General features: G+C 40.8%; 2 protein-coding genes across 3 annotated transcripts; one reads left to right on the top strand and one right to left on the bottom strand.

Moving 5' to 3' along the window:
* Positions 1-524: 524 nt before the first annotated feature.
* LOC125903240 (cartilage intermediate layer protein, nucleotide pyrophosphohydrolase) lies at positions 525-20,467 on the top strand. 2 transcript variants are annotated; one of them, XM_049600035.1, is made up of 10 exons: positions 525-655; positions 1,027-1,117; positions 14,036-14,206; positions 15,834-15,887; positions 15,990-16,259; positions 16,386-16,565; positions 16,659-16,964; positions 17,079-17,187; positions 17,312-17,460; positions 17,602-20,467. In XM_049600035.1, exons 3-10 carry the CDS (start codon positions 14,140-14,142, stop codon positions 19,959-19,961), a joined length of 3,495 nt encoding a protein of 1,164 aa, XP_049455992.1. In that variant the 5' UTR covers positions 525-655; positions 1,027-1,117; positions 14,036-14,139; the 3' UTR covers positions 19,962-20,467. The 2 variants fall into 2 exon arrangements, with proteins under 2 accessions (XP_049455992.1, XP_049455997.1); XM_049600040.1 differs by lacking the exons at positions 525-655; positions 1,027-1,117 and adding an exon at positions 13,134-13,247 and having other exon boundaries at positions 14,033-14,206.
* eif3jb (eukaryotic translation initiation factor 3, subunit Jb) lies at positions 20,275-27,728 on the bottom strand. The gene is made up of 8 exons (XM_049600050.1): positions 27,571-27,728; positions 27,333-27,421; positions 24,047-24,104; positions 23,824-23,930; positions 23,618-23,714; positions 21,997-22,167; positions 21,818-21,891; positions 20,275-21,500 (listed from the first exon to the last, which is right to left on the bottom strand). Exons 1-8 carry the CDS (start codon positions 27,581-27,583, stop codon positions 21,372-21,374), a joined length of 738 nt encoding a protein of 245 aa, XP_049456007.1. The 5' UTR covers positions 27,584-27,728; the 3' UTR covers positions 20,275-21,371.
* Positions 27,729-27,941: the final 213 nt, after the last annotated feature.

Genomic DNA, 27,941 nt, shown 5'->3' with positions numbered 1-27,941 from the left:
ATTACAGCAAAGCAGAAAAACCCGACAGCACTCACTAATAAGTATAATACTTTTTAATATAGTGGATTGCACAGCAGCAGTCGAACGGATGCGTTTCAGCTCATAGCCGTCCTCAGCATTAGGAAATGGCCACTTTAGAATGAAAATACAGACAGTACTTAGGCTACCGACCCTCATGCCGACAAGAAGTCCAGTGTAGTTTTTAATCCACAAAACTCGTTCGGGGTATCGGGGTATGATACAAAACTGGTTGACAATTGGCAAAGTATCCCTTTGAGAAGAACACCTTAATCTGTGCTGTCACATCAGACCCCTGGTGCTTCTCAAAGTCAAGGAGGGATATTTAAATGTATGAATTTCAAGGAGGTTATGTCACTGAATGCCACCAAAGAACTTTTGATTCCTGTTCCAATCTTTGAGGAGCACTGCCTGTTGTTCCCCTCCTGGCCAGCAGTTGTCCTCAGTCACCTGATCTCTACCTGTCTGCACACCTGCTGCTCATTCCCCCTAATCAGCCTCTCAGTATATATACCTGCCCACCAACACTGGGCCTCTGTTTGTCAGTCTGTCGTCATCTCTTATTCCCTGCACAGTTTTTGGATTTGTTTGCCTCTGCTGACTGCCTGCCATGCTGCTGACTTCTGCCTTTAATCCAGTAAACCTCACTTTATTTCTTCCTGCCCTGTTGTTTAGTCTTGAGTCCAAACATCAGCTGAAACAGTAATGTAAAAGTACATAAACAGACATGAGAACAGACTATGCTACAACATCACTGTGTTATTTGTAGAGCAGGGGCTGTGGGGGGAACTGGGATTTGTGAGACTTGTTCAGCAGATCAGTTTTCAGATGTGCTACTAGATTTGCTGAACTAACACTTTGTTTTGAAACTGAGATGCGATTTAAGGCCTTTGTTATAAAGAGTGCACATGAGTAAATTTAGAGTTAAAACAATGTGGGGACTAAAGGGGTTTTGGAGGGAAAATGTTCTGTTTGTTCTGCCCTAGCTCAAATCTCCTCCTCTTCCAGATCTTTCGTGCCGGGGTCTCCAAACGTCTCCAAAACACTGTCCAAGAGGAAAATGGACGACCTCCTTCAGCGCACATCATCAGTCTTCCAGGTCAGCTACACATGTTTCTAATCTAGCCCCTAATTCTGCATGTCTTCATGCTTTACTGAGCTGGAGCCGGCCAGAAAACATGAAGGAGGTGCCATAACCTTTACATGTGCTCTCCATAATGCGTCAGCAGAAAAACACATGTCCTCTCTCCCTCTGCTTGTAGCCAGGTTAATGTGCAGAATCTTTACAGCCGTGTAAGTGGACATAAGTTTGCACTTTGGTCATGTTTGATAATGATAATGGGTTTAGTGTTACATTATACAGATGTTTTCTTTCTCTTGATTTTCTCTGTGACTAAGAATCGTTAAGTTGATTGTCAGAGATTTGTTAGATAAGCAGTGTTTATTTTCTGCACAAATGCAAAACTGGTCATGTGTAAGATAAACCTACTTTCTCCATCCAAAACACTACCACAGTTGTGTCATTGGTTATGTCATGATTTAATTGTGGTTTATCATCTTACCCTCCAAGTAACTTCATACATTTGGTAACTCGCTGGTGAACACAGTGGAGCATTTAGCTGCTTAAGAGCCAGATATTTCCCTCGGGACTTAATAGTGGAAATACAATCACCAGGTGGACACAAACACGACCATAGATGAATGGTAATGTTGCTCTAGAACTGCCAAAGTTTGCCAAATCAGTTTCAAAGTTGTATTGACACCTTATGTCTACTGATCTCTAGTGGCCGAAAAACAATTAGTAGGTTAAAGATAAAATGTATTACTGTTCGAGATTTTTTTTTGTAGTTTAACCTCCTTTACTGGAGTTTATCAGAATGATCGAAGCCAGCAGATATGCCAGATCTGGGGCTGCCCCCGTTTGAGAATATTCCTAGTTGACCAGTAGTCGTCATTTAAGGGCCATTAGTCGACTAGTCACCCGCATGTTTATTATGTTAATTTAGTTGTTAAATTATATATTTTGGGCGGGGCAACACAATGGTTTGAGTTGAAGGTGTGAGAAAGAATAGTATCAGTAACATTGTTAACACTATGCTACATTACAGAGAAATACAAAACCGTACTAATGAACCTTCATTAATATAGGCCTATATTTTATCTACAAGTGCACGTCACACACTGAGCGAGCCGCCTGTTAATGACGCTGTCGGCAAAGCAGTAATGATTGTGCTAAGTGGCTAATGGGCATGTAGCTACTTTCATGTTTCAGATGATACGTCATGTTTGTAGTCGACCAATGAAGATGAATTTACATATCACCTTGGGTTCGTCCTTCACCTTCTCAAAATGATCCCACACTTTGGATTTCCTGCCCGACATGTTATTAACTAGCCTGTGGAATAACCGCAGGTACCAGCCCTGGAAATTAGGGGCCGTACACATGCCATGTCTTTAACCACCTGGAAAACTGGGCGCTACTCATGTGCCTTTTTTGTGCCAGCTTTCAGGAGCGCGGTGGCAGGTTGCGTCTGAGGTTGCTAAGCAACCTTAACAAGCACTGTATAGCCTATGTACCTGAAATCCTGAGTGCAGAGCTGATCTTCTTCCAGGTGCTGTTTATAAGTGTGTAGGCCTATCGTCCGTGGGACAGATGTAAAGTCCCACATGGTCCAGTCATATAGGTTTTGATTTATTCTGACAAGGCGCAGCTCCTAATAGAGTTTCACGTTTGTTTGGGTTTTTTTTTCTGCGACTAAGCGACCAATGAAATCTTGCCGACTAATTACTGATGTTTGGTCGACTATTAGGGGGCAGCCCTAGTCGGATCCACAGCTAAACTATAGCAGCAAGAGCGGCGTAAACTTCACAACCACATGGCTCATACAAACACAGACAAGCCAAGGGAGACTGATGAGCCAGAGAATTGATGAATGTCATTCGGACTTACATAAAATCATTTTGTGAACATAACTGTCCATGCAGGCAATTACTTGTCAACAAGAAAAGCAGCCGTGGCTTTTGCCCTGTAGGGTGACATTGATTTTGTTTTGTCAGCTGACAGTTACATGGTTGCTGCCACTGGCTGACAGATTACACTCCATTTTCACAGCTTTTCCAGCCCTCGCTGTTATGTGTTGAGCAATGCACCGGCACACTGAAATGGAGTGGACCCACCTTCACCTATGGCCTAAAGTTTATAATGTCCTAGTTATGTTGAGAACCTAGCAAATATCAATACATGTTTGATGTGTTTTTTAGAAGGCTTGCACAGGCAGCTGTGGCGATGAATTCAAATCCCCACAGCCATAACATCACTAAAACACAACGTCTAACCTGAAATATTTTAATCATCAGATGTCAAACAACAGTGTGTTTGGCCTGTTTGTGTCGCAGACTTCCTCTGTGGTTTATCGACTCATACTTTAAATACGCACCTCTCTCCGGGACACAGTGTCCCATCTTTAATCTGCAACATTACCCCCACTGAGACAGGAACACAACCAATTTTATTTTATTGGCTTTGACTGTGAGTAATACAGCCCAGTCTAATTATAAGATGTTGAAATCACAACCAAACATATTTGATAGGCTGTGTTCTAAATTTAAGTATTACTTAAGTACTACTTAATCCAGAGCACTGATAGTGGATACAAACTTGACATTATCCTTAATGTGCTGTTGTCAAGTGAAAATACTTATCTTACTATCTTACTATATCTTACTACATAATGATGAAAACTCTGTCTGTGTGTCTGTGTGTCTGCGTGTCTGCGTGTCTGTTTGTCTGTTCCACGTTTTTCTCCTCACTGACTTGGTCAATCCATGTGAAATTTGGCACAGTGGTAGAGGGTCATGGGAGGATGCGAATGAAGCAATATTACATCAATTGGCCAAAGGGGGGCGCTATAGCAACCGATTGAACTAGCAAACTTTGAATGGGCATATCTCATGCCCCGTATGTCGTAGAGACATGAAACTTTGCACAGAGATGCCTCTCCTCGTGAGGAGCAAAAATCAATCTCTTCTTAGGAAGTTTGACCGATCTGCGTGAAACTCGGTGAACATAATGTAGGGACCAATATCTAAAGTTCCCTCTTGGCAAAAGTTAGTAAACTTACTAAAACTGAGCTTCTATAAGGCAATGAATATTGCAGAGGGCGTGGCTCATCACATAAAGGTGTATAACATCTCAAGGGTTTCACCGATCACCACGCAACTTTGTAGGCATATGACCACACATAATCTGAGGGGACCCCTCCATTATTGACCCCATCAAACAAAACAAGGGCACTAGAGAGCTAATTTCTTATCTAGGCCTAACCGCCATATCGATTTTTACTAAAGTTGGTACATATGTAGAACAGGACGCCTCAAGGTGACTGGAGAAATTTAACTCTAATTGGCAACTGGGTGGCGCTATAACAACAGAAAAAAAATGGCTAAAATGCGACCGATCGCTGTGGCTCCCCCTGTGGCTGAATATTCTGGGGGGTTTTTCTAATTTTCAGTATGACTAAGTCATGGTATGGTATGGTATGCTGCTGCAACAAGGGCTAGCTGCACCTTTCCCATGTGAACTACCAGTGCACCCCATTTATAAGTCAATACAATATTTAAACACTTTAACTATCTGCCTTTCAACGTGCTACCTCAACTACTAATGTACAGTTTTAGCCCACTAACTCTCCCACTATTGGCAATGGTACTACTGTACTTTCAATAAAGCAATCGTACCATCAAATTTCCAAAAACTCTGTCTGAATACATTGCTCTTCTTAATGGGTTCAGTTGACTATTTAATCTGCAATTTCCTATGACCTGTATCCCAAACACACACCATGTGAAACTGTATGTGGGCAACTGTGCACTCAATGGGTATGGACTAGTTACTATAAATGAAAGGATGTGTAACCGTTTTGTAGATCTGAAATGATTAGTTGATCAGTGATAAGTAATTATTCGGCGGCTGTTTTTCTAACATAACAATTAGTCAATCGATACAGAAACTACATGTCAGATTAATCGAGGATGAAAACAATCATTAGTTGCAGCCCCACGTTTTTTCCCAATCCTATCTTAATGTGATACTCACATGTACACTGAAAGAGTTTCTGCTTGCTGTGATTGTTCCTCCTCTCTGGTTGTGATTTGTGAAGTGAACCCTTCCTAATGCAACTTTAATGAAAGAGACGGGAGAGAAAATCCACAGTCGTCATTCTTTGCAAATATTACAACATTTACTTTAAAGAAATGTGAATCTTCAGGAGTCTGAGTAGGGCAAAGCAAGTGGGTACATTTTCAGTCGTTTCAGTGTGAAAAGAGAAACACAAAGGGGGAATTTCATACTTCACTTGATTGTCTAACAGCTTATAAACATGCCATATCTTTTACTTCCTGAAAAATGCGAGGTCAGACACTGGGTGCTACTTGTGCCAGTGCAGAGGCAGGTTGCACCCTCTGTTGCTAAGTGGCCGTAACAGTAGAAAGACTAACCTTGGGGCTGATGGTCCGCCAGGTGTTGTTTTTTAAGTTTGCATTCAAGTATTGTTCGTCACATGTCACATGATGTGATGCAGGTTGGTGTGTTCCAGAAGTTGAACTCTGAATCTCAGGGTGCAGCCGTCGGTTGCTCTCACTTTTGAGCACGACTTTCACTCCTCTACACTGACAACAATGGATTTGCAGGTACAAAAACAAAGCATGTTTCAAGGCCCTTTCTCAGACTGCTGAAGCCTCATATTAGCTTTAGGTGATCTGCGAATTTTGTGCAACTGATAACTCTTTTAAATGTATAAATGGTCATGTGAGCACTATTTTAAAAAAAAGTGAACCTATCCTTTAACATGTAGAGCTGCAGAGCAGAAACACAAAGGGCATACAGTGTACTGGTGACTACTGGTTAAACAGGGAAGACTCCTGTAGCTGAGACAGACACCAAGCTTTGTGAAATATTTCCAGGACAGAGAGGAGACGGAGGTTAGGCAGAGAGCACTCCGGGGGGGTGGTGTTGGTCCCTTTAATGACTCTACCAGTGAAAGTATGCAGAGCAACTTCTGCTACTGTCATTAGGGGCCCGGCATCACACAGAGGGAGAGAGAGAGAGCACTCCACTTCCTTTAGGTGAGTTCAGGGGGAGGAAAGAGTCATTCAGATTCAAGGAAATTGTTAAGACATTTAGAAGTCAACACGTTTGACTTTTGGGGAAGGACGTCATTTTTCAGTGTGCAAGAATTACATCTCTGATGAAAACAGACCTCCTCTATCACCAGGAGAGGTTTTCTCATTGAAAATAAAAATGAGTTTGGAACACAGAGCGCCCCATGAGAAAAATCTCAAGGGCTACATTGCAACACTGGCAGATTGTTGTTAAGGTTTCACTTAGATACCGTCATTCATCATTTACTGACTACAACATATTGGCACTGTCAGGTTTAAACCTATTAACGATTACTTTTAATCAGTAGTTGACTGCAGAGGTGGAAGACGTACTCAGATCCTTCAGTAAAAGTAGCAATACCACATTGTAGAAGTACTCTGTGGAAAAGAACTATAAATGGAAGTATTCATTGAAACCCATTACACATTACAGATGCATGTTCTTAGATTAGAAGCTATCCAATTTATCCCTAGCCCCCATGATACCTTGCGCGAATTATGTGTGCAACTTCTGGTGTTGAACCGGCGATCTCAAAGCATTGTCTTTTTTTTTACTTTTCAACCTAGTATACCTGATGCTTTATGATTTATGATGACTTGTTAAGAGTCACTAACACATTCAGCAAACATTTAACATAATTCAGTATTAACTGTAGCTCCATGTAAAGCGAATAAATGTGATGTTTCTCAGCTAATCCTCTGCTCGTCTGCGTTAACGACGCAGTTTACACGTTTTTTTAACTTCTGATTTATTAAAAACTTTTCTGAGCGAAACATGAAGCTGAATTTAGCAGCAGACTTCAGTAATAGTAATATAAATTAGTACAAAAAAGAATATGATAGACAGGAAGTTTGGTAAATCAGTAACACATTTTCAACCCTACTAACTTAATACATATTTTTAAGGTATGTTGCTGAATTTATTTTATAACGAGCGATTTTCTAATGTAGGTTGAGAATGAAGTCAGACGAGGAAAGACAGGGATATCATGTACTGACGTTGTATGACGGACCTGTCAGTCTAGGTGTCATTCTCTTCTGCTAATTCTGATTTAATACTATTTCACTATGTCTCGTGAAGTGCTTGTGTTTTAACTTCTCATATCAACGGTACCTTTGGCAACAGGAACAATCCCTTTTTGTTCTGGTTGCAGATTCAACACACAGTTGCTGAAGACAAAAATTTAGCTTCGACTGGTTGTTAGTCGTTACAGACGCTGACAGTGCAACAGGTACCGCAGCTCCGCGAAGACATTTTAGAAAATGCTAAGTTAATATTTGTTAAAAAATAAATTAGTATTTGCTAAACTGAAGGTAAATTACTTTCGAAAAGAACCAGCATTGGCGGTTAGCCACCAAGAGTAGTCGCCGGGACTAACCACAGTCGGGTCCATGTCATTGGTCCGACATCCCATTAGTCGGACGTTCCATGGTGCTGAACGGCTCCCGGTGGACGTATTTCTACCTTGATGGTGCACCGCAACTGGCTCTGGGTCAGCTGGGAAAGGCTTGAGGCGAAGCAGGCTCACAGCTTATGTGTTTGACAACTTTCTTTTTCATTTTAACCCACACCATGATCTTTTCCTGACCCTAACCAAATGGTTTTTGTGCTTAAACCTAACCAGACCTTAACCACAGGGCATCATGATGATTTCAGAACAACGGGACTTCGGAACAATGAGTTTAATATGGTCGGAACAATGGGATGTCGAACCAATGGGCAGTTTCCCCACAGACAGTCTATGGGACTAACTAGCTTACTGCTACTTCCGCTATCTGATGGGAAGTTGCACACATAATCATTTCTACATTAGTGCCCTCAGGAATAAGGTGGATATGGAGTTAAAACTGTTGCTTGCATCATGTATTTGGATAATTGCAGGTCAAAGAATTTAATTAAAAGCCTGAAACTTTTACAGTTATCTTGTCATGAGACATCTTAATGCGACCTATTCTGCATTCTGGCTCCAGCAGACGTTAGTCGGTGTAGTCACATCTTGTTGTGGCTGTAGTTCAGCAAACTGCCTCTGTTTCTGGTTTTACAGCCTCTCTCCGGGGATTGACTCAGCTTGGTAATTGTTAGCGTGTCAGGTCAAGATGTTGTTTTTATTTTTTGTTTTTATTCTGAGCTCACACAACAATTGTGTGTAGCCACCAGGAAGAACCTACTGTATATCTTCATTATCATGAAGGAACGTGGCCCGCCTCCCCGGTTAATGTGATTGGCAGGTGTCCTCCACATGTGATAAAACACTCTGCTGTGTCAAACACAAACATCACAGGAAATTAAAGGTACAGTGTGTAGGATTTAGGGGCATCTGTTGGCAGCGGTATATAACATGCATAACTATGTTTGAGTTTATTCTTACCTGAAAATAAGGTTCATGTTTTTGTTTACCGATGATGACAGATGCTACCAGAGGTTGAGCTTGATGACAGACAAACCTTTAACATGTCACAGTGCAGCTTGTTTAAAGCATAGCCAAAATAGGAAACTAATAAAAATCTCTTTCATAAAATCTTCCATCTTTGATGTAATTCCACAGACTTCACCCAGCGTCATTTACCTGTCTGGATCCAGGGTGTTAGAAAGTAGACCGTGTCCTCTCCTGTCGCCCTGGCAACCAAGTGTTTTGTGTTTGCGTGTCCAATCTCTCACTTCTCTCACTTTCCTGTCCTCACATCATCATCACCCACCACCTCCGTCCTCCTTCTCTAAACAAAGACATAAAGTCCTTTGAGGAGCAGAAACGTGGCACAGAGTCGTCCTCACTGAACGGCTCGTAAATATTAGAAAAATTTGCTGCTGTCGAAAGCTGCTGTCCTCTCTGGCTGGAAGTGATGAGACACGTAAAGAATCTGACATCTGGAGTTTATGCAGCGTAAGCTGGTGGATGAATGTATGATTTATGTTAATATTGGCCATATTGATGTATTTCACAAAGAATTCACTTGATGTAGAATAAAAATCTGAGGATGGTAAACGCCGCTGTGCAGTTCAGATATCAGGACCAAAGTCTGCCAAACTCACTCCACCATGTTAATGAAAACATTTGCATTCCACACAAGCATGTAATATGAATACAGCAGCATATGTGAGTGTTTTTCCATCAGTTTGTCTTCTGGTGTAGTGAAAAAAACTGAACTGAGGATTTAGTATGTGATTTCCGTGGAGCATTGCTTTGGCCCTTCCTTAACTGCCTCCTGATATTACCACTTAAACACAGTAATTGGTGGACGGTAAACATGAAGTAAGGTTGTGCTTGTTAAACAAAATTGTTTTTCCTCTGAGGACAGCACTGTCTCCATGCACTACAAGTATGATGTACTTTATGTAACCTTTGCTGCAGACACCAGTCATTTGTCCCCTCACCTGTCCTGGAAGTTGAAGAAGACTGGAAAGACTGAGGACCAGGACCAGGGTGTGTTCCTCCTCTGTTAGGCCTTCTTTGCCTTGTAATTAACAGGATGAGGTCAGCTAATGAATGCTGTGTGGAAAAACAACAGACACTGACGACTTGACAGGATCTCTGACAGACATGACTGACACAAGTGTACTTTTAGAATCTGCTGCACCCCTTCTTCTCTCTGTCTCCCTCAGTGTTGGAATGTAACTAAGTACATTTATTTAAATACTGCACTTAAGTGCACTTGTAGGTACTTGTACTTTACTTGAGTACTTCCAATTTATGCTACTTAATGGCAGCACAGCGGTGCAGTGGTTAGCATTTTCGCCTTACAGGAAGAAGGTTCCTTGTTCAAACCTGGAGTGAGGGAGCCCTTCTGTGCGGAGTCTGTATGTTCTCCCCGTGTCAGCGTGGGTTTTCTGCGGGTACTCCAGCTTTCCTCCCACAGTTCAAAGACATACAGGTTAATTGGTGACTCTAAATTGGCTGTAGGTGTGAATGTGAGCGTGAATGGTTGTCTGCGACCCCACCACTCACCCAATGTCAGCTGGGATAGGCTCCAGCCCTCCCACGACCCCAAACAGGATAAGCGGTTACAGAAAATGAATGCAACTTTATACATCTAGTCCTACTCCAAAACATTTTGGAGGCCATGGTCATGTTTTTTGCTCCACTACATTTATTTCAAAGCTTTAGTTACTACATAATTTTAAGATTAAGATTATTAATACAAAATATACATCAGCTAATATAATAGTTAATAATAATAATAACAATAACAATAATAATAATAATAATAATGTATTATTATTTAGCAAGCTACTCAGCAACTATATAAAGTAATTAACATGAGCTCCACCTTCAGCTATAGTATTAAAAGCCCTTTTTACACAGAGACTGCGCTAAAGAGCCGCTACAAAGTCCCGTCTTTATGCCTTTTTTGCATTTTCACACAGATCCAAATGAAAACAGTATCATTGTGTTCCAGTGTGTGATTATACATTGTATCATGGCATTGCCAAATCAAAAGAGGCATGATGTGTGTAACATGTAACACATCAGCGTCATCAGTATATAACATACACGTCAACAACTCATTATAAACAACAAAAATGGCAATAATGTGTCAATAACAACCATTTACCATCCCTGTTGTGCGGCGGCTGATCTCTTCCTCTGACCTCATTGTTTTCCCAATTTGCAGACATTTACAACCACTGTTCTTCTACTTTGAGTTAGCTGCTAATTGCTAACAGCTACTTTTTGAGTGTTTTTTCCAGTCTAAATTGTGATTCAGCTCCCAGTAAAAACCTCTTGGATGTCTGGATCTTAAATTATCAGAGAAAACAAGGTGAGCAGTCATTAGCAGGTGCTGGGCTAGCAGGGAGTTCAGGCTTTGCACATGACAGAAGTTTCAGCAGGTTGAGGTCTGAAATCCTCAGCACTAGATGCCAATAAATCCCACACACCGCTCCTTTAAGTATAATTTGAGACCAGTATTTTTGTACTTTTGCTTAAGTAAGAGTTGAAATGCAGCGTGGAGTATTTTTACATTGAGGTATTGCTACTTTTACTTCAGTAAAAGAGATGAATACTTCTTCCTTCACGCCTCTTTCTCTAGAATACACTGACTTAATAAAACAAAACACTGGGAACTCACAGGATTAAAACACTCAAGTATTTTGTTATGGTGTCCAACACTTTCCCCAAATCCCCAAACAATCCAGATGACTGTTTTTTAAAACTTCAGTGTGAACTGTGTCAAGTTTCAGCTACCGCGCCCTCACTCCTGTGGCTCATGGTATCTTCAGGAACATTTAGCAGTAAGCTGTAAGCTGTACAAACTGTACCTGCAGTATGCAAAGTGTACCTGGAGTCAGTATTCAGTATGTTGGTAATGCTTTTGAAACAGAGAGGTTGTCTGCCTGTTTTCCGAAAGCTTCTTGCTGCAGCAGATACTCACTGACACTCCTCTCCACAGATATTTTAACAAAACAATGAAGGCCCCATAGAAAATATTATAGAAAACCTGTTGTGCATGTTATTTTTCCCAAAGTAGAGCTTTTCTGCTATTAATCATTTAAAACTGCAGATATTAATGTAAACTCACGTGTCCACTGTGCAGCTATGGAGGGAAAAAAATATGTGAATAAATCAGACTCATTATTGGCAAATATTCAATATTAAAGAATTAGCAGCAAAAAGGGGATGTGGACAGCCGTACTTTTGTCTGTTACAGGACAGACATGCAGTAACAGTTTACAGGGGTTTGGCACATACTGGTAATTATTCAGCCTAAAATGATCTGACTTTGTAGGAATGTTTGCAGAGGTGATCATTTTGTTTGAGGTTTAGTTTTACCGAGTTATGTATGCTCACTAAAACACTCTTAGATAGCAGACAAACCAGTGCTGGGAAGTCACTGTAACTATAACTTACTTAGGAAAACAAATGTAATTAAATTAGAGTTACCAATCATAAGAATATGGTGACAGAGACATGTGCTTGTTTTTCTTGAGAGGCCACTATGTTTGTATAGTTGTTTCATTGTGGATTTTTGTATTATATATATTATATGTTGTATTTGTTGCATTTTAATGCGTTTTCATTGGCTGCTACCTCGGCCAGGTCTCTCTTGTAAAAGAGATTTTCAATCTCAATGGGACTTCCTGGTTAAATAAAGATTCAATAAAAATAAGAATAACAGGGTAACTAGTGATCTGTAACCTACTGCATTTCAAAAGTAACCCTCCCAACACTGATAGTAACACTGACTTTAATCTATGCTGCCACAATGTGTCTTCTCTATAATCTTTCACTTACTTATCTATTTATACTGACAAGATTAAATTGTTATAAACTCCCAATCTGTCTGTCTGTTGACACTGAAACACCACAGCAGCTTGTACACACTTACATAATGAGGCTAAGTGAGGTTTTGTGGGTTTGTGGCGGCGGTTACTTAAATTAGTGTCAGATTTCCTCTGTGTGATTGCAGACATGGAGAATGGCCTCTAATCAGAGACAAATGGTGGTGGTCTAGTAACATTACATAACAAGGTATGGAAACACAGTCAGATGCCTGTAAGACAACACATATACAATATATACATATATTTATAACCAAAAGTTATGATTTTTATGCCACAAATGTAAACATGCCCAACATTTCTAAAATATGTCACATTACAGCAAGAAAAATGTAAAGATTCACTTAAAGTAAATGAGCAGAGCAAAGTCATAGTATGACATAACAGACTGCCTGTTTTTTTAATCAGGCTGTACATTCTTCATGCACAGGAGAGCATAAGGGGGTGTCGATTTATTAACACCAGCATTTGTTACTCAGGCCCCCTGACAGTCCTTTTTTCATACAGAGCACCATCTACCATCAGGTGTCACGGTCGCACAATTAAAGGTGACAAATTCTAAGAATAATAGAGTAATCAAAAGACATTTTGGCACACTGCCGAGAGAGGAGGAGGGAGGGGTGCTGGAGGCAGAGAGGTATAAAAGAGACAGTGAAGGAGTGAGTTGAGCCAGAGTGAAGAAAAGAGGAGGGGGAGAGAGATGTGAGAGGGAAATATAAAGGAAGAAAAAAGAGGGAAAGAGTAAAGGACATTCTTATACAGAAAGAACCAGGACAGTGAACTCAACACAAAGGTAAGAAAGAAACAGATTAATGTGCTGGCAGGGTACTTTAAATTTTGTAGGCAACTGGATGCTTGTTATGGATATAATTAAAAGTGTAATCAGAAAAAAGGTTCTTTGATTCGGTGGTTTAAGATTAAAATAAGTTACAAGTGAAGAGTTCATTTAAATTTCAGAGCCTGTATTTTGATTGTCATTTGTGATTTGAATATCATCCACCAGACATGAGTCTTTACATCAGATCACTTGCTTTTCTGCTAATAGCTTTTATTGTAATTGCTGCACTCTCATATATTGCCTGTAACCTGCCAGGTATTTATTTTATCAATATAATTTGTGTTAATTCAACTTAAAAGCAAAGGTGACAAATTAGTCTGTCATGTATGATTTTTTGATTTTTTTTTTTTACCTAAAGTGCACAAATGCAAACCTTGTGTGTGCGTGGGTGTTTGGACTGTGCAGCCAGTGTTTCGTCAGTGGATGCGGAAATGTTTGAGCGTTCCAGTGACAAATGGTGATGGCTAACACAGATGTGTAATCTGAGTGGGGGGTTTCAGTCCGGCCATGTTTTTCACCCTAAAGGAGAAAGATGATGGAATCTGTTCTTAAAGACATATTTTTGTTTGAGATGTGAGCTATTGTTGTATTTACTTTTGTAAAGTTAAAACACTTAAACTGAAATTATTTATTTTTTAGAAATATTCTGACTTATATCTTCGGGTATCTATAGGAATGTATTTTGTTAAATGCAGCATTGAAGATTTGTTTTTCATCATTTTCTGTCTTTATTTTTCCAGCAGTGAGGCTCTGCTGCTGGACTCTATCTTCTTTGGAGTTCCTGCTGTGAAACGCACATTAGGAGAGGTGAAAGTTCAGGGGTCAGGCGTAGCGGCAGCGTGTGAGAATGTCGGTGAAGCCTCTTCTTCTTCTCCTCCTGGGAATCACTGCAGCCACAGTTGTCACAGCTCAAGGTGGGTCAATCACCAATATCCAGTGTTGTTTCTGGCACATAGGTAGTGAAAAACACAGCACACTCCCTACAAACACACACACATCTTGGGACATTTGCAGATGTAAATACATCAAAATGGCAAACAGTTGTGCCTTGGAATACAAGGTTGGAGAATAATGAGAGAGGCAGGCTGATAAAATGATGCACAGTCCAAGGAATGTTGAATGTTAATATGTTTTAGCTGTCTTTTTTAGAAAAACACTTGGCCTGCAGCTGAAAGTATGTTTCTCTTTGCAGCTCCTTGTGGGCAGCCATGTGTTCTAGATCAGTTATCCCCTGCTGTAATCTTTCCTGAGTATGTTTTCTCAATCAATCAGTTGGTCAACATTTATGCTCAAAACTGACAGAAAGTCTGTGTAAGGCAGCTAAAAATTAATTACACTTTGCAGATTTTACAGATGCACATAACTGCTCAACTGCAATTACTATTATTCTCCTCCCTAAAGCATCAAAATGTCTTATGTGACAAAGACCTATTATCATTTGTCCACCAGAGAGCACTAGTACGTATCTTAGTTACAACCCTTTAAAAAATGACCTATCAACTGATGTATCTGATGTTTTAAATTCCCAGATATCTATATCAGTGTCTAAAAAATACACTATCACTCTGTTATATTTGTAGGTTTTTGGAGACCCCGAACACAACCTGAGTCTACATACATGACATAGTTAATATATGAGCAAATTCTAATGTGAAAAGTACATGCAAACAAGACTTAAAGGAATACTTCACTCAACAAAAAGGACCATTTGTAGATCAATTAGTCATGCCGTGTTACTTCGAATTTATATTAAAAAAATTGTTTTTCTCACGTACCCTCCTGGCAAATGGCAAATATATTGATTTAGTGATTGATTGGAGTCCACATTTAACACCAGCAGAACTTATATCAAAACATCTGTTTTCAAACTCTGACACAACTCTGGCAGTATAATCCAAATCACATTTATTCAGTCATATGTTCAGTACTTCCTGAACAGATGCATTTTCACAAAAAAAAACAACTTATTGGAGTACTGAAGTCTGGCTTTAAAGAGAGAGCAGAAAAGTTTTTCTTTCAGCTCAGTTTTAAATGGTAAGGTTTTAGTGAAAATACATGTGTTTGGTAAGTACGGAGCATATTACTGGATCATTGAGACTTGGGATATACTGCACAAGTTATGTGAAAGTTTGTAAACAGATGTTTTGATATAGTTTTGCTGTTGTTACACGTGATCCCAAATCAATAATAAATAAATATGTTCAGCATTGTCCGTGGAGGCATGTGAGAAAAACAAAGTTTTCTTCACAAATTCAAGGTAACACGCCATGACTAACTGATGTACAACTGGTCCTTTTGTGGGTACAGTATTCCTTTTAAGGTTTTCACAATCAGAACTCATAAATAAAGAAATATTATAATCAAGATCAAAATGATCTCATGTATTTAATGGTTTGATTTCATGTTTGAGTTAAATACATCTCATAACTTTGAAGTAGTGAGAACTAAAGTACATTATCAGATATTGATGTAGTTCATGGTACAGAAATCATGTGAGATACAGTTAAAAGAAAGTGACACATTTGGATTTGTCTCTTGCAGGACCATGGAGAACAGACAACAGAGAGTCAGGCTCGTCTCTGTTCAGCTCTGATGGTAACTTTACTCCAAACCTTTTAAACCAAACATGTAGTCGTTGTGGCATTTTCCTCTAGCGGTTTGTGTCACATTCCTAACATGTTTCTGTACTCTATCTAGACAACTATGAGTGGACCACATGGTTCAATGTTGATCACCCCGGAGGTCGTGGAGACTACGAGCAGCTGGAGGCCATTCGCTTTTACTACCGTGCCCGAGTGTGTGAGACTCCACGGGCAATCGAAGCCAGAACCACTGAATGGGTCCCAGCCCGAGAAACTGGGGAGACGGTCCATGCAGACCCATCTGTGGGCTTCTGGTGCCTCAATGAGGAGCAGGGTCCTGACCGCAACTGCTCTAACTACGCGGTCCGCTTCCTATGCCCCAAAGGTTCCATGTCGTTACACCTTTAATATTCATTCAGTCACCAAAAGTTGGTCTTAGTGTAAAAGCAAGACCATACAGTCTTGTACCTCAAAAGCCTGACTCTCTCTCTTGTTCTCTCTTTTCCGACAGATAACAGTGTGAACATTCAGGGTACCTGGGGTCCATGGTCAGACTGGAGCCCATGCCCTGCCCTCTGTGGTCAGGTGGGGGTCCAACTGCGCTCCAGAAACTGCCAGTCTCGCTCTGTGCCCTGCATTGGGCCCAAAGTTGAAGGGAAAGCATGCAATGGAGCAGAGTGCCCGATACCAGGTGAGCTGGCCCCTGTTTTGTCAGACAGACCCTTCTCCTTCAACTCTATTTATTCATCAGATCTGGGAGACCTTATTTTGTTCTTCTCTTTAGATTGCTCCCTGCAGTGTATAACGGGGAAGGTGAATGCTGAGTGTGACGCCTGCATGTGTGAAGACCACATCCTGCTGGGTTCTGTCCGTGGTGCCGGGGGCCTCACAGCTGAAGGGGCTACCATCCTTCGCTCAGGCAAACTCCTTACTCTTACCGACCACAATGGGCATTTCCGCATCCCTGGAGTCTGCCCTGACGGCAACACCACCCTGACGGTCAACCTGCAGGGTCATGCCACCCTTAGCGTTGTTGTGCCCCACAGTACTGAACGTACCTCTGTCCTCAGTGTCCAGCTGAAAAGAATAGGTAGAGTGGATGTCTACGGATTGCAGTCTACATTACCTTTGTAATCAAAAAGTTTATATTACCTTACCTACATACAGTTTATATGTAATTTTATCTCCAATTGTGATTTGCCAGAGAAGCTTCACGTGCTGAGCAACCCCGAGAGCAAGGTCCGGAGGGAGGGACAAACTGCTGCCTTCTGCTGCAAAGTGGCAGGAACACCCCAACCAGACAAGTACCAATGGTAGGACTTGCAACAGTAAACTCAAAGTCTGCAAATGTTACTGAGTCAAATAGATGCATCTGATGTCTGAATAATATAGTATATTCAGTGACTCTAATTCTTTTTCTTCTGTGTGAACCAACAGGTTTCATAACAACAGTCTCCTGGAGGAACACTCTGAGAGCACCTTAGTCCTAAAAAATCTGCGTCTTGAGCTGACTGGGGAGTACTACTGCAGAGCAAGTGGTCCCTCTGGGGCTATCAAGACCAAACCAGCTACACTCAAAGTCTTAGGTGTGTTCTCAATAAATTTCTTTACACATTTATTAAACAGACTTTGTGAACATTGAGTAGACTACTGTATTCTACTTAAGAAAAAAATGTCAGTATGATCATATTAAAATCAACATTTTGATTTCTACATCTCTTACACAGGTAGAGATGAGCATTCGTGTAATCCCAAACCTGAATCCCACCTCATCCGCCTTCCGCATGACTGCTACCAAAACAGTACAGACTCCTTCTACTACGATGTGGGCAAGTGCCCCTCGAGCACATGTGCTGGAAAGCTGGACAATGGCATCAGGTGCAAAGACAAAGTGGCTTACTGCTGTGGCGTCAAAAAGATGGAGGAGAAGCAGCTGACATGCCGGGGTTACCAATTGCCCACCATGGTGGTGACTGAGTGCGGCTGCCAAAAATGTGTGGACACCAAGGCCATTGTGCACGGTAGGGCCATTGCTGCAGACAATGGTGAGCCGATGAGGTTCGGCCACGTCTTTATGAACGGTGTCCGAATCAGCCGCACAGGCTACAAAGGAACATTCTCTATCCAGGTTCCTCCAGACACAGAGAGGCTAGTCCTGACTTTTGTGGACAACATGCAGAAATTCGTCAACACCACAAAAGTACTCCCATTTAACCCCAAAGGAGGGGCTGTTTACCATGAGGTCAAACTACTGAGAAAGAAAGCTCCTGTGACCATTAGCCCTACAGAAACCAACACTCTGGAGCTTGGGGAGTTAGAGGGCCAGGAGTCAATGGTTCAAATCCAGATTCCTCCCAATTCCTTCTATACAGAAAAAGGAGAAGTCTTCACGGGTAACGTAAATGCCAGTGTAACGTTCCTTGACCCCAGAGATGTCTCCACAGCTGCTGCAGCTCAAAGTGATCTCAACTTTGTAGGAGATGAAGGAGATACCCTGCCGCTGAGAACCTACGGGATGTTCTCAGTTGACTTTAGGGGTGAGGAAAACAATGAGCCCCTGAACGCAGGTGAAGTGAAGGTGTTCCTGGACTCTGCCCAGGTGAAGATGTCCGAGCACCTCGACATCATGAAGCTGTGGTCACTGAACCCTGACACTGGCCTGTGGGAGGAGGAGGGAAGTCTGCAAGTAGAGAAGAAAAAAAGAGGCAAAAGGGAGGAGAGAACCTTTCTGATTGGTAACATGGAGATCAGAGAAAGACGTCTTTTTAACCTGGATGTCCCAGAGAACCGCAGGTGTTACGTGAAAGTGAGGGCTTTCCGCAGTGAACGCTTCATGCCCAGTGAGCAGGTGGAGGGAGTTGTGGTGAGTCTTATAAACATGGAGCCCACAGCTGGCTACTCCACTAACCCACGCGCTTGGGGCCGTTTTGATAGCGTTATCACCGGCTCCAATGGTGCCTGTCTTCCTGCCTTCTGCGATGAACAAAAAGCTGATGCCTACTCTGCCTATGTCATGGCCAACCTTGGAGGAGAGGAGCTGGAGGCCGTGTCTTCTGCTCCCAAACTCAATCCAAACCTCATTGGAGTGCCCCAGCCTTACCTGGGTAAGCTGAACTACAGGCGGACTGACCACGAGGACCCCAGAGTGAAGAAGACTGCATTCAGCATCAATGTGGCAAAACCAAGTCCCAACACAGCTGAGGAAAGCAACGGACCAGTGTACGCATTTGAGAACTTGAGAGACTGTGAGGAGGCCCCGTTCAGTGCGGCACACTTCCGCTTTTCAAGAGTAGAAGGTGACCGCTACGATTACAACACAGTGCCGTTTAATGAAGACGACCCAATGAGCTGGACAGAGGACTACCTGAGCTGGTGGCCCAAGCCCATGGAATACCGGGCCTGCTACATTAAAGTCAAAATCATCAGCCCACATGAGATCAATGTTCGGTCCCGCAACATGGGTGGCACCCACCCAAAGACAGTAGGCCAGCTGTATGGCCTCCGAGACACTCGCAGCATCCGTGACATGGACCAGGGAACTATTTCAGCTGTGTGCCTGGAGTTCAAGTGCAGTGGGATGCTGTATGATCAGGAGCGTGTCGACCGCACCCTGGTGAAGGTGATTCCACAAGGAAGCTGCAAGAGAGATCTCGTCAACAATATGCTTCAAGAGTATCTGGTCAACCACCTGCCCTTAGCCGTCAACAACGACACCAACGAGTTCACCATGCTGGCACCTCTTGACCCACTTGGCCATAACTACGGGATTTACACAGTGACAGACCAGGATCCCCGCACAGCCAAAGAGATTGCACTCGGACGTTGCTTTGATGGCACTTCTGATGGGACATCTCGTGTCATGAAGAGCAATGATGGTGTAGCACTGACGTTCACCTGCGGAGATCATGAGGTGACACGCCAGAGCGTCTTCCAGGCCCTGCAGACTGCTCAAGGTCAAACATTAACGAGTGTGGTGAGAGGAGAAGGCAGGCAGAACCGACGCCGGCAGAGGGCCAATGCACCCCGCAGCAGCCGCAGACGCAGCACCAGAAATCCAACAGGAAAACGTGCAACGGCCACAAGCTAAATGACAACAGCAAAGGTCGAAATTCTACCTGGAGACCAAATTAACATCTGCAAAGGAGATGGGAGTGGAGACGTCGACTTTATGTTCTCATACAAACATTTTGACTTTTTGTTCACATACTAACCATAGGCCTATTTCTTGCAGATTCTTGTCAAGAACATTTGTTTTTCTCTTACATTTTCAACTGTACTGTGGTAAATATTTACTTGAAATTGTAAATAGAGTATTTATTACATACCTTAAATAGTAATCAGGGTGCTGTTACTGCACAAGTTTCTTTCACTGATGATGTAAACAAGAACAGAAACACAACTTGTCCTTTTGACCAGTGATTTATTAAATTAGATGCTTATAAAACACTGCAGATGCTGTATCTTCCACATTGTGTGTATCCAATTGTCCATGTAACATTGAAACTGGTCAATTGCTAGAAAAGAAGAGGAGAAATAAGCCCCTTTTAACTAACTGTAGCCCATATGAAGACATGGTGGGGTGAAGCCCATAAGCCCCCGCTCCTCATCACACTTGATACAAGCCTGCAGAAGCAATGATTAGGAGACCAGTCGTAGCAAGTTAATGCGCTTGCCTGATCCATACTTTTTCTGCATTAGTAGAAATCAAATTAGTAAATTACACTTTTGTCATGCACAAAAAATACCTATAAGTACTCTTTGCTCCACATTTTCAAGGATATTCCAGAGATGTATCAAGAGAATGGCTGTGAGGTTTTAAAGTCACATTTATTATACTTGTCTATCCCTTTTACCTTACAGTGAATGTCATGTGCTCTCTGTAAAATTACAACTACTACTTACATGTTGCATCAGTCTCAAAATCACCCACAATGCAACCTTTCCAGAGATAGATGAATAATGTAATGGATAATTGTTTTGAATTTGGCAACCGGAGTTATAGATACTATATACTTCCCTGTAAGAGAACCATCCACAGGTAAGTGAGACCTATAATATATACATGACATTCTGGTTAAAGAATTTGCATAGAACCTTGTTGTTTCTATGTCACTTCACTTGTAACTGCAATAATGTATCTGCCATTTTGACAGGAGCAACATCTAATAAACGAGCCCTGCAAAACTCAGACAACAGCAGTTACAATGTATTCTCCATTGAAGCTGGGTCACCCAACAGATAATACATGACGATGTGTGTGTGTGTGTGTGTGTGTGAGTTGAGGCTGAATGAGACAGAAAAGGCAATTCCATATGTATGAACATAAAGAGTTGGTGAGACTGGATGCTCCCTGGTATAGTCCCTCTGGTCATTGAAGCAAAATGAAGGGGGCAACACATAGTTCAGATTTTCCAGGATGGCACTGGACAGCATGAGAAGGTACAGCTGCATTTCTGAGGGATGGGAGAGGGAAAGGGCAGTGGTGATGGAGCCAGTGTCACATGAAGTCCTCATAGTCTTGGGCGTAGCCACCATCAAACTCTGCATAGTCAAGGTCGTCTCTCAGCTGTGCTTTCAATCCGCCTCCAGGTACAACCCCTTTCTTCTTCTTCTTTCCTTTGTTTTGCTGTGAAGGCAAATAAAGGTCACTTTAAAATGCATACTTGATATGACCACACGTGCAGCTGTCTCAGTCTGATTCAAATGTGCAACAAACTAAAATCAATTTAGCAGGTACATATTACACCTGACTTAACAAATAAATATGACTGTTAGATTTATTATATAAACCACATGAATGTTCACAAACAAACTACCAGAGTACGGTTGATTTATACTATGGGCACACATCAGGTGACTGTGCTAAGTGAACAGCACCCCCTTCTGAATGTAAACTACAGATCAAAATGTATCAGAAAAAATACTGTATCTGCAATCACTTACTTTTTCTTGTTTCTGTTTTTCACTAAGTAGGACTGACAGGGAATTACTGACTTTCTTCAAGTCATCTACTTCCACTGTAAGAGAGAAAAAGAAAATTATGCTTACTTTCATTAAACATTAAGAGCGGATAAGTAATATTCAAAAAAAAAAAAAAAATAACTAAGAGGTGCTGTGCTTACATGAAATACAGAGTTCCCGAAACAATGAATCCAAGAAACTTGAATAATGCACAGATTTTTCAAACTGGGATATCTTTTCTTTCAGCAATTTTTCAAACTCTGTGAAGTCTTCTTTGGAAGATGGACACATGGCGTCGATTCCAGTGACACTGTTTGAAGTGCTGCTGACACCTGAAACAAGATAAAAAAATAAATAAATAAATAAATTAAAAAAATACAGTATGAGGGCATACAGAGTCAGATACAAAGCCGTACTTGTATATGGAGTTATATTGGACCTCCAAGTGTGGTACTAGTGTTAAAACCAGCGCTCAAGAGTGTAAAGCTGGGCTGGATTTTAAGGGTGCTGAGATGACAGTAGCAACTGCCAAAATATGTTTGTAGTCTTTTAGAAACACCGTCACCATGGACACTTTATTTACAGCCGACATTTCAACTTGTCACAGTAGGAAAAGCACAGGTTTAACTAGTAACATTAACTATTCAAGTAAGACAGTGAGTGATAGTGAGCCAGCATGCACAATACCAGGACCCTGAAATCAAAGCAGCAAATGGAAATCAGCCATCATTCAGTTTGTTATTTACACCTGTGTTTTTCCTACTCTGACAAGTCAAAATATCTTCTGTGAAACAGGCCTATTATATAGTCTGTCTGAAAGACATAACCAGTGTATATCTTGGTCACAAGTCTTGAAAAAATGAGCAGCTGATGCATCATTATCAGATGTTTTTAACTCCCAAATATCAGTATCAGTTTCAAAGTCCAGTATCAGTGTTATTTTTGGAGGCCCTGAACACAACCTGAGTCTACATACATGACACAGCTGAACACCAGTATATGAGCAAATTCTGATGTAAAAAGTGAAAGCAACCAAGAGAGCAATGGAATAAAGACAATCAAAGCCCAAATTAAACATTATGAATATAAATTACATTCTTAAAAGGAACATTTCACCCACAAAATGACCATTTGTTTATCAAGTTGTAATGCTGCGTTACCTTGAATCTCTGAATGAAGCTTTGTCTCACATGCCTCTGCTGAAAACAGCCAACATATTGATGCATAGATTCATTCAGGACCTCATTTAAGAATAGCATCACTATATTAAAACTTCCATCTACAAACTCTCACACAACTTACACAGTTTAATTCAATTATTATTTATCTAGCTGTATGCTTAGTACATCCTAAAAATTCAATTTGCTGAGACGTTAAAATTTAAGACTTAACTGAAAATAAAACTTTACTATGCTCTCTTCAAAGCCAGACTCCATAGTAAGGTTCTTTTGCAGGTGTAATCCAAGTCTCATTTATCCAGTCATATGCTCAGTACTTCCCAAACACATGCATTTTCATTAAAATAACCTTACAATTGGAGTCTGGCTTTGAACAGAGGACAGTTAAGTTAATCTTTGTTTAGTTTGAAATTGTAAGGTTTCAGCAAAATGCATGGAAAGAACTGAGCATACAAATGGTCATTTTGTGGGTGAAGTATTACTTTAAAAAGGTATGCAGAAGTTATACAGTTTCATTTATACAAAAAGGGAAGTAGTGTGAATTGTAGAAGATTAAACTGTTACTATAAAAAAAGACTAGATTATTTTGTTAATCATGTCTTACCAAAAGCATCTTTTGCTAGCTCCAAGTCTGCGTCCTCCTGTAATTTCTTCACTCTTATCTTCTCTGCGAGTTGTTCTTCAGGAGTGAGCGCTTCTTGCTGTAATGACACATGTCACAAAGCCAAATTGAAAACATTATTAGAGACAACAGAGAGGAGGACAGTTTGAGAGTTATATAGAATGGTTAAAGTCAGAAAAAACACTCACACTGCTCTGCATCTCTTTCTCCTTCAGCTCCTGTTGTTTTTTCTTTAACCGGTTTTCTTTCTCTTTGATCTTCTCACTCAACTTTTTCTTTTCAGAAACCTTTGTCTCTGAAATTTAAAAAAGAAAAAGAAAAACACGTGAACTTGCAGTAACAGCAGATCACTTTGCCACTTACTAACATACAATATATTGTATTCTTGTGAAACAGGATATACATATGTACCCATTTTTTTTATCTCTGTCTTTTTCTCTTCATCTTCTTCATCATCATCCCAGTTATCCTGTGAATAAAAAAGTGGGATAGTTCCCATGTTATTATAAAGGTTACACAGGCAAACTTTGTAAAACAAAACATGAATTGAGACAAATATCAATTAATGCTACAAATAAATTTTACATCATAAATTGAATAATAAACATAATACAAACAAATGCATGCTTACACAAATCAGATAAATGACAGAAAAACATCCCTTTTAAACATCCCTAAAATTTTACAAATAGACATATCTGCGCAAAAAATAAAAAATAAAATACAATAAGAAAATTTTAAAAAACAAATAAACAAAAAGCACAGGCACTGTTCTAATAATAAAGCACTGAATTAGCCTTTAGACTAGGGCTGTCAAAACTGGCCAGAAATGACGTTCCATTACTCCTTAAAAAAGTAAAAAAAACAAAACAAATGCCGGCATGTTTGAACCATTCAAATACCTATTTCTGCACATTATGTCAGTACAACCCAATACAACTACTTGTATACAGTGTTCCTAAAGCTTAAAGTATGTTAAATTTAAGTTTCTCAGTGCCACTTGGTAAGAAATTCTAGACAAATTTTACAATAACCAAATTAAAGGAAAAACAAAAACGAAACAAACCAACAAACAAAATAGGCTGAGATCAATCACTTAGGGTGAGGGATAGTTTTACCCAAAACCTTTTGTGGCATGGCAGAGACGAGGGTAGAACTTAACTGGGAACTTAAGTGGTGTTAGCTGGCAAGTTTTCTTGGCAATTTGAGTTTCACACTCTGCATGTGAGATTCCACTGCCTTAACTCCCATTGTGCTAAGATTAAAAAACTTTCTATGTAAAAAACACTGAGCCTCATATGCACTGCCTAGTATAGGTTGCTCTGAGCATTGCAGCTGCAAGCAAAATATAGGCTAAGTGTTTCTGGTTCCACTATTCTCATCTGCGTGACATTAATGCAAAAGGCCTTTGGTAAAATATTTCAGTTATTTTGAAATTTTACGATGCAAGGTCAGTAAAAGAAAGATTCGCAAAATCATATTTCCCGTGTTTTAGCATTTTTAAGACTTTAAGGATTGATTAAAGACATTTTAAAACCAATTAATGCCTTATTTTTAAATTAATGAAGCCAATGCCTTTTATGACTTGAAGGATCTGGGGGAACCCTGTGTATAGGTTTATTTATTTCAACATAAACATGTCCTATAAAAATACATTTTGCCCATTTTTACCTTGCTCTGTATCATTGTAGTGTGTGCAGCACCTCCACTGGCAAACGATAGCTATACATTATAAAATAAACGAATAAAATTTTATATTATACTATAGAGAGAGCTCTCTCATAGGCCCACGCTTGAGGGGTGCTGCTTTTTCTTTTTCACAATTCTGTTTTTAAACAATTCAATTATATAATTGAATTTAGAATATTCAGTGACGGCCCTAGTTAAGGCAGGTTCACACCCTAAATCAGTTCAACTACACAACACCAGGTACAGTCTATAGACATCTAAGCAAGAAAAGTATGCAATGCTGGGTGAGTTTAGGTCCATCAAGACCAATAGAGACCTTGATACAGAAGATGGGCAATAATTCAATATGTTCGTTTAACAAATTTCAGGGAAATGTGATTGTAATATGATTGTATTGCTCTACAATTTTTGTTGTCAAATGAATGGATCTCAGCAAGCTGTAATTAAAAACTATCACAATCTAATACATTTAAAGAATTTCGTCATGTAATACTACATCAAAACATCTGTATGGTTATTTCATAGCCGATTTTGTGTCATCTTCCATATTGTGATAAGATAATATAGACGATGAGACGGTGACCAGCCCTACTTGACACTCCCTCAGAGTAGAGCTGCTAGTGCTGGGGACTGATCCAACAACCAAGTTCAAACATGCATGTGAATGTCTGGCAAGTTGTCAGAGATATGATATCCACATGATCATTCGATAACTAAAGGTGTTCCCCATTCACTTATCTTATGAGCAAAATTCAATACCTCACAACTAACTCAATTATAGACAGAGATACAGACATTAGTCAATGAGCTTTGACAAGCACACTGCTGTATTTAAACATAGTTAATAATACAGTGCCTCAATACAATCCATTTCGGATTACAAATTAATGTATGTTAGACAAAAATTAATTGTGTTAATCCCTGGTGTGGCACAAACATCTAACCCTGCTAGCTGAATTAGACAACAGTTTGTACAGTGAGAATACATATTGTATTACAGATGCCATGAAATCATCAGTTCCTTTAGTTTGGGCACCATATGTGACAGAAAACTGAACAATTGAAGAGGCCTCTACCAGCACTTTCCCCTGGGTCAATAATCCGAGGTTTCTGGACAGCAACCAAGTCAACATTCATCTAATAACCACCTGTATTGCAGCATCAACTGAGCACCAGCTTCCTACAACACGCCTGTTGTGGAGCCAGAAAGTTCTAGGCCTCGTTCTTGGCTTGAGTTGAGTCATCAACCCAGATGATGATTTCATGTGATTGTGGCTAAAGTTGGTTAGCAAGCTAACGCCGCCTCATGCTGAACCTAACTCAAACTGAGAGAATCCAGGACACAAATGCTAATCTCCTATAATCATTTAACGCAGCCAACGTTAGCAATGATCCGATAACTGTCTAAACTAACCACCTATTAACCACACAGGTACTCCAACCCACTTATCTTAACGACGATATCGTCGAGGTTACACAACATTAAAGCTCATTTTCAGACGCAAGCTGATGTGGGAGCTAGCGAGCTTGCTAGCTAAGTGGCCCGGTATGAGGTTAGCATCAAGCTAGCCAAATTTAGCCCGGCTATCTAAGAATTACATCGCTAACTGTCAGTTTCAAGATACAAACAAACAACATTAGCCTTCAGACGTTTAGATTAATCCACAACCGTTAACTGGCATGCTAATATTCACTGTGGTAACGTGACGCCAACTGAAAACCGAGAGCTAGCCTAGCGTTAGCTAGCTAAACTGGAGTTACTAACTCAGGCTGGTGGAGCCACATGAGTTAGCCGTTAGCTAGCTAGCATGAAGCTAACACAGGCTCGGAGGGCAGGATTGACAGGCAGCCTGAGACCGCGCTGAAGCATGGCACCACAGCGGGGGCAACACTGCTTCAGTCGGGCGTTAGCTTGACATTACCCGGCCCGGCTAACAGCACGCTCAACGTTAACCCCGTCACACGATGGCTAACTTCAATCCCACGGCTGTTTGTCACGATGATTTACCTTAACATCTTCCTCTTCGTCTTCGCCTTCCCATTTATCCATCGCTGCCGCCTTTTTGATCGGCTCATCCGGCTCGAAGTTCTCAGCGTCTGTAAAAACGACAACATGAGGTTTGTTAGGCCAATCCACATCTAACGACCGAGTCTGACAATTAACGGAGTGTTCGGATCGTTTATCAAACACTGAGACAAGCGGATGATGTACAGAAAGCTATCCTTCCCAACTTTTAGTTTCTCACCCCAGTCCGCCATGTCGGCTGTGTTGGTTGTGTTTGACAGGCTCGCAGTGGAGTCAGTGCTGCAGCCCGTTGGCCACGTTCAGAAACAGCTCCCACCTTCTGGACGTCACTCTGAGCGCTTATCTAATGACCTGACTCCACTGGACTACTTCAGGCACACTGACACTGATACGGCACCCGGCAGCTTTATTTCTTTATTAAACAGTAAACATAAGGAGGAAGATATGTATAATGTGCGTGGAGCAATGTGTGGTTGAACGTTACATTAACATGTACTGTGCCTGAGTACGTATTTGAGATACACGTAGTATTTTCTTTTCATGCCACCTGCTACTTGTACTCCACTACATTTCACGGGGAATTATTGTGTA

This window comes from Epinephelus fuscoguttatus, linkage group LG2 (genome assembly GCF_011397635.1).
Source record: "Epinephelus fuscoguttatus linkage group LG2, E.fuscoguttatus.final_Chr_v1".
Classification (NCBI taxonomy): Eukaryota; Metazoa; Chordata; class Actinopteri; order Perciformes; family Serranidae; genus Epinephelus; species Epinephelus fuscoguttatus.
The sequence above is the reverse complement of the archived record's forward strand: the minus strand, read 5'-3'. Positions and strand labels throughout refer to the sequence as shown.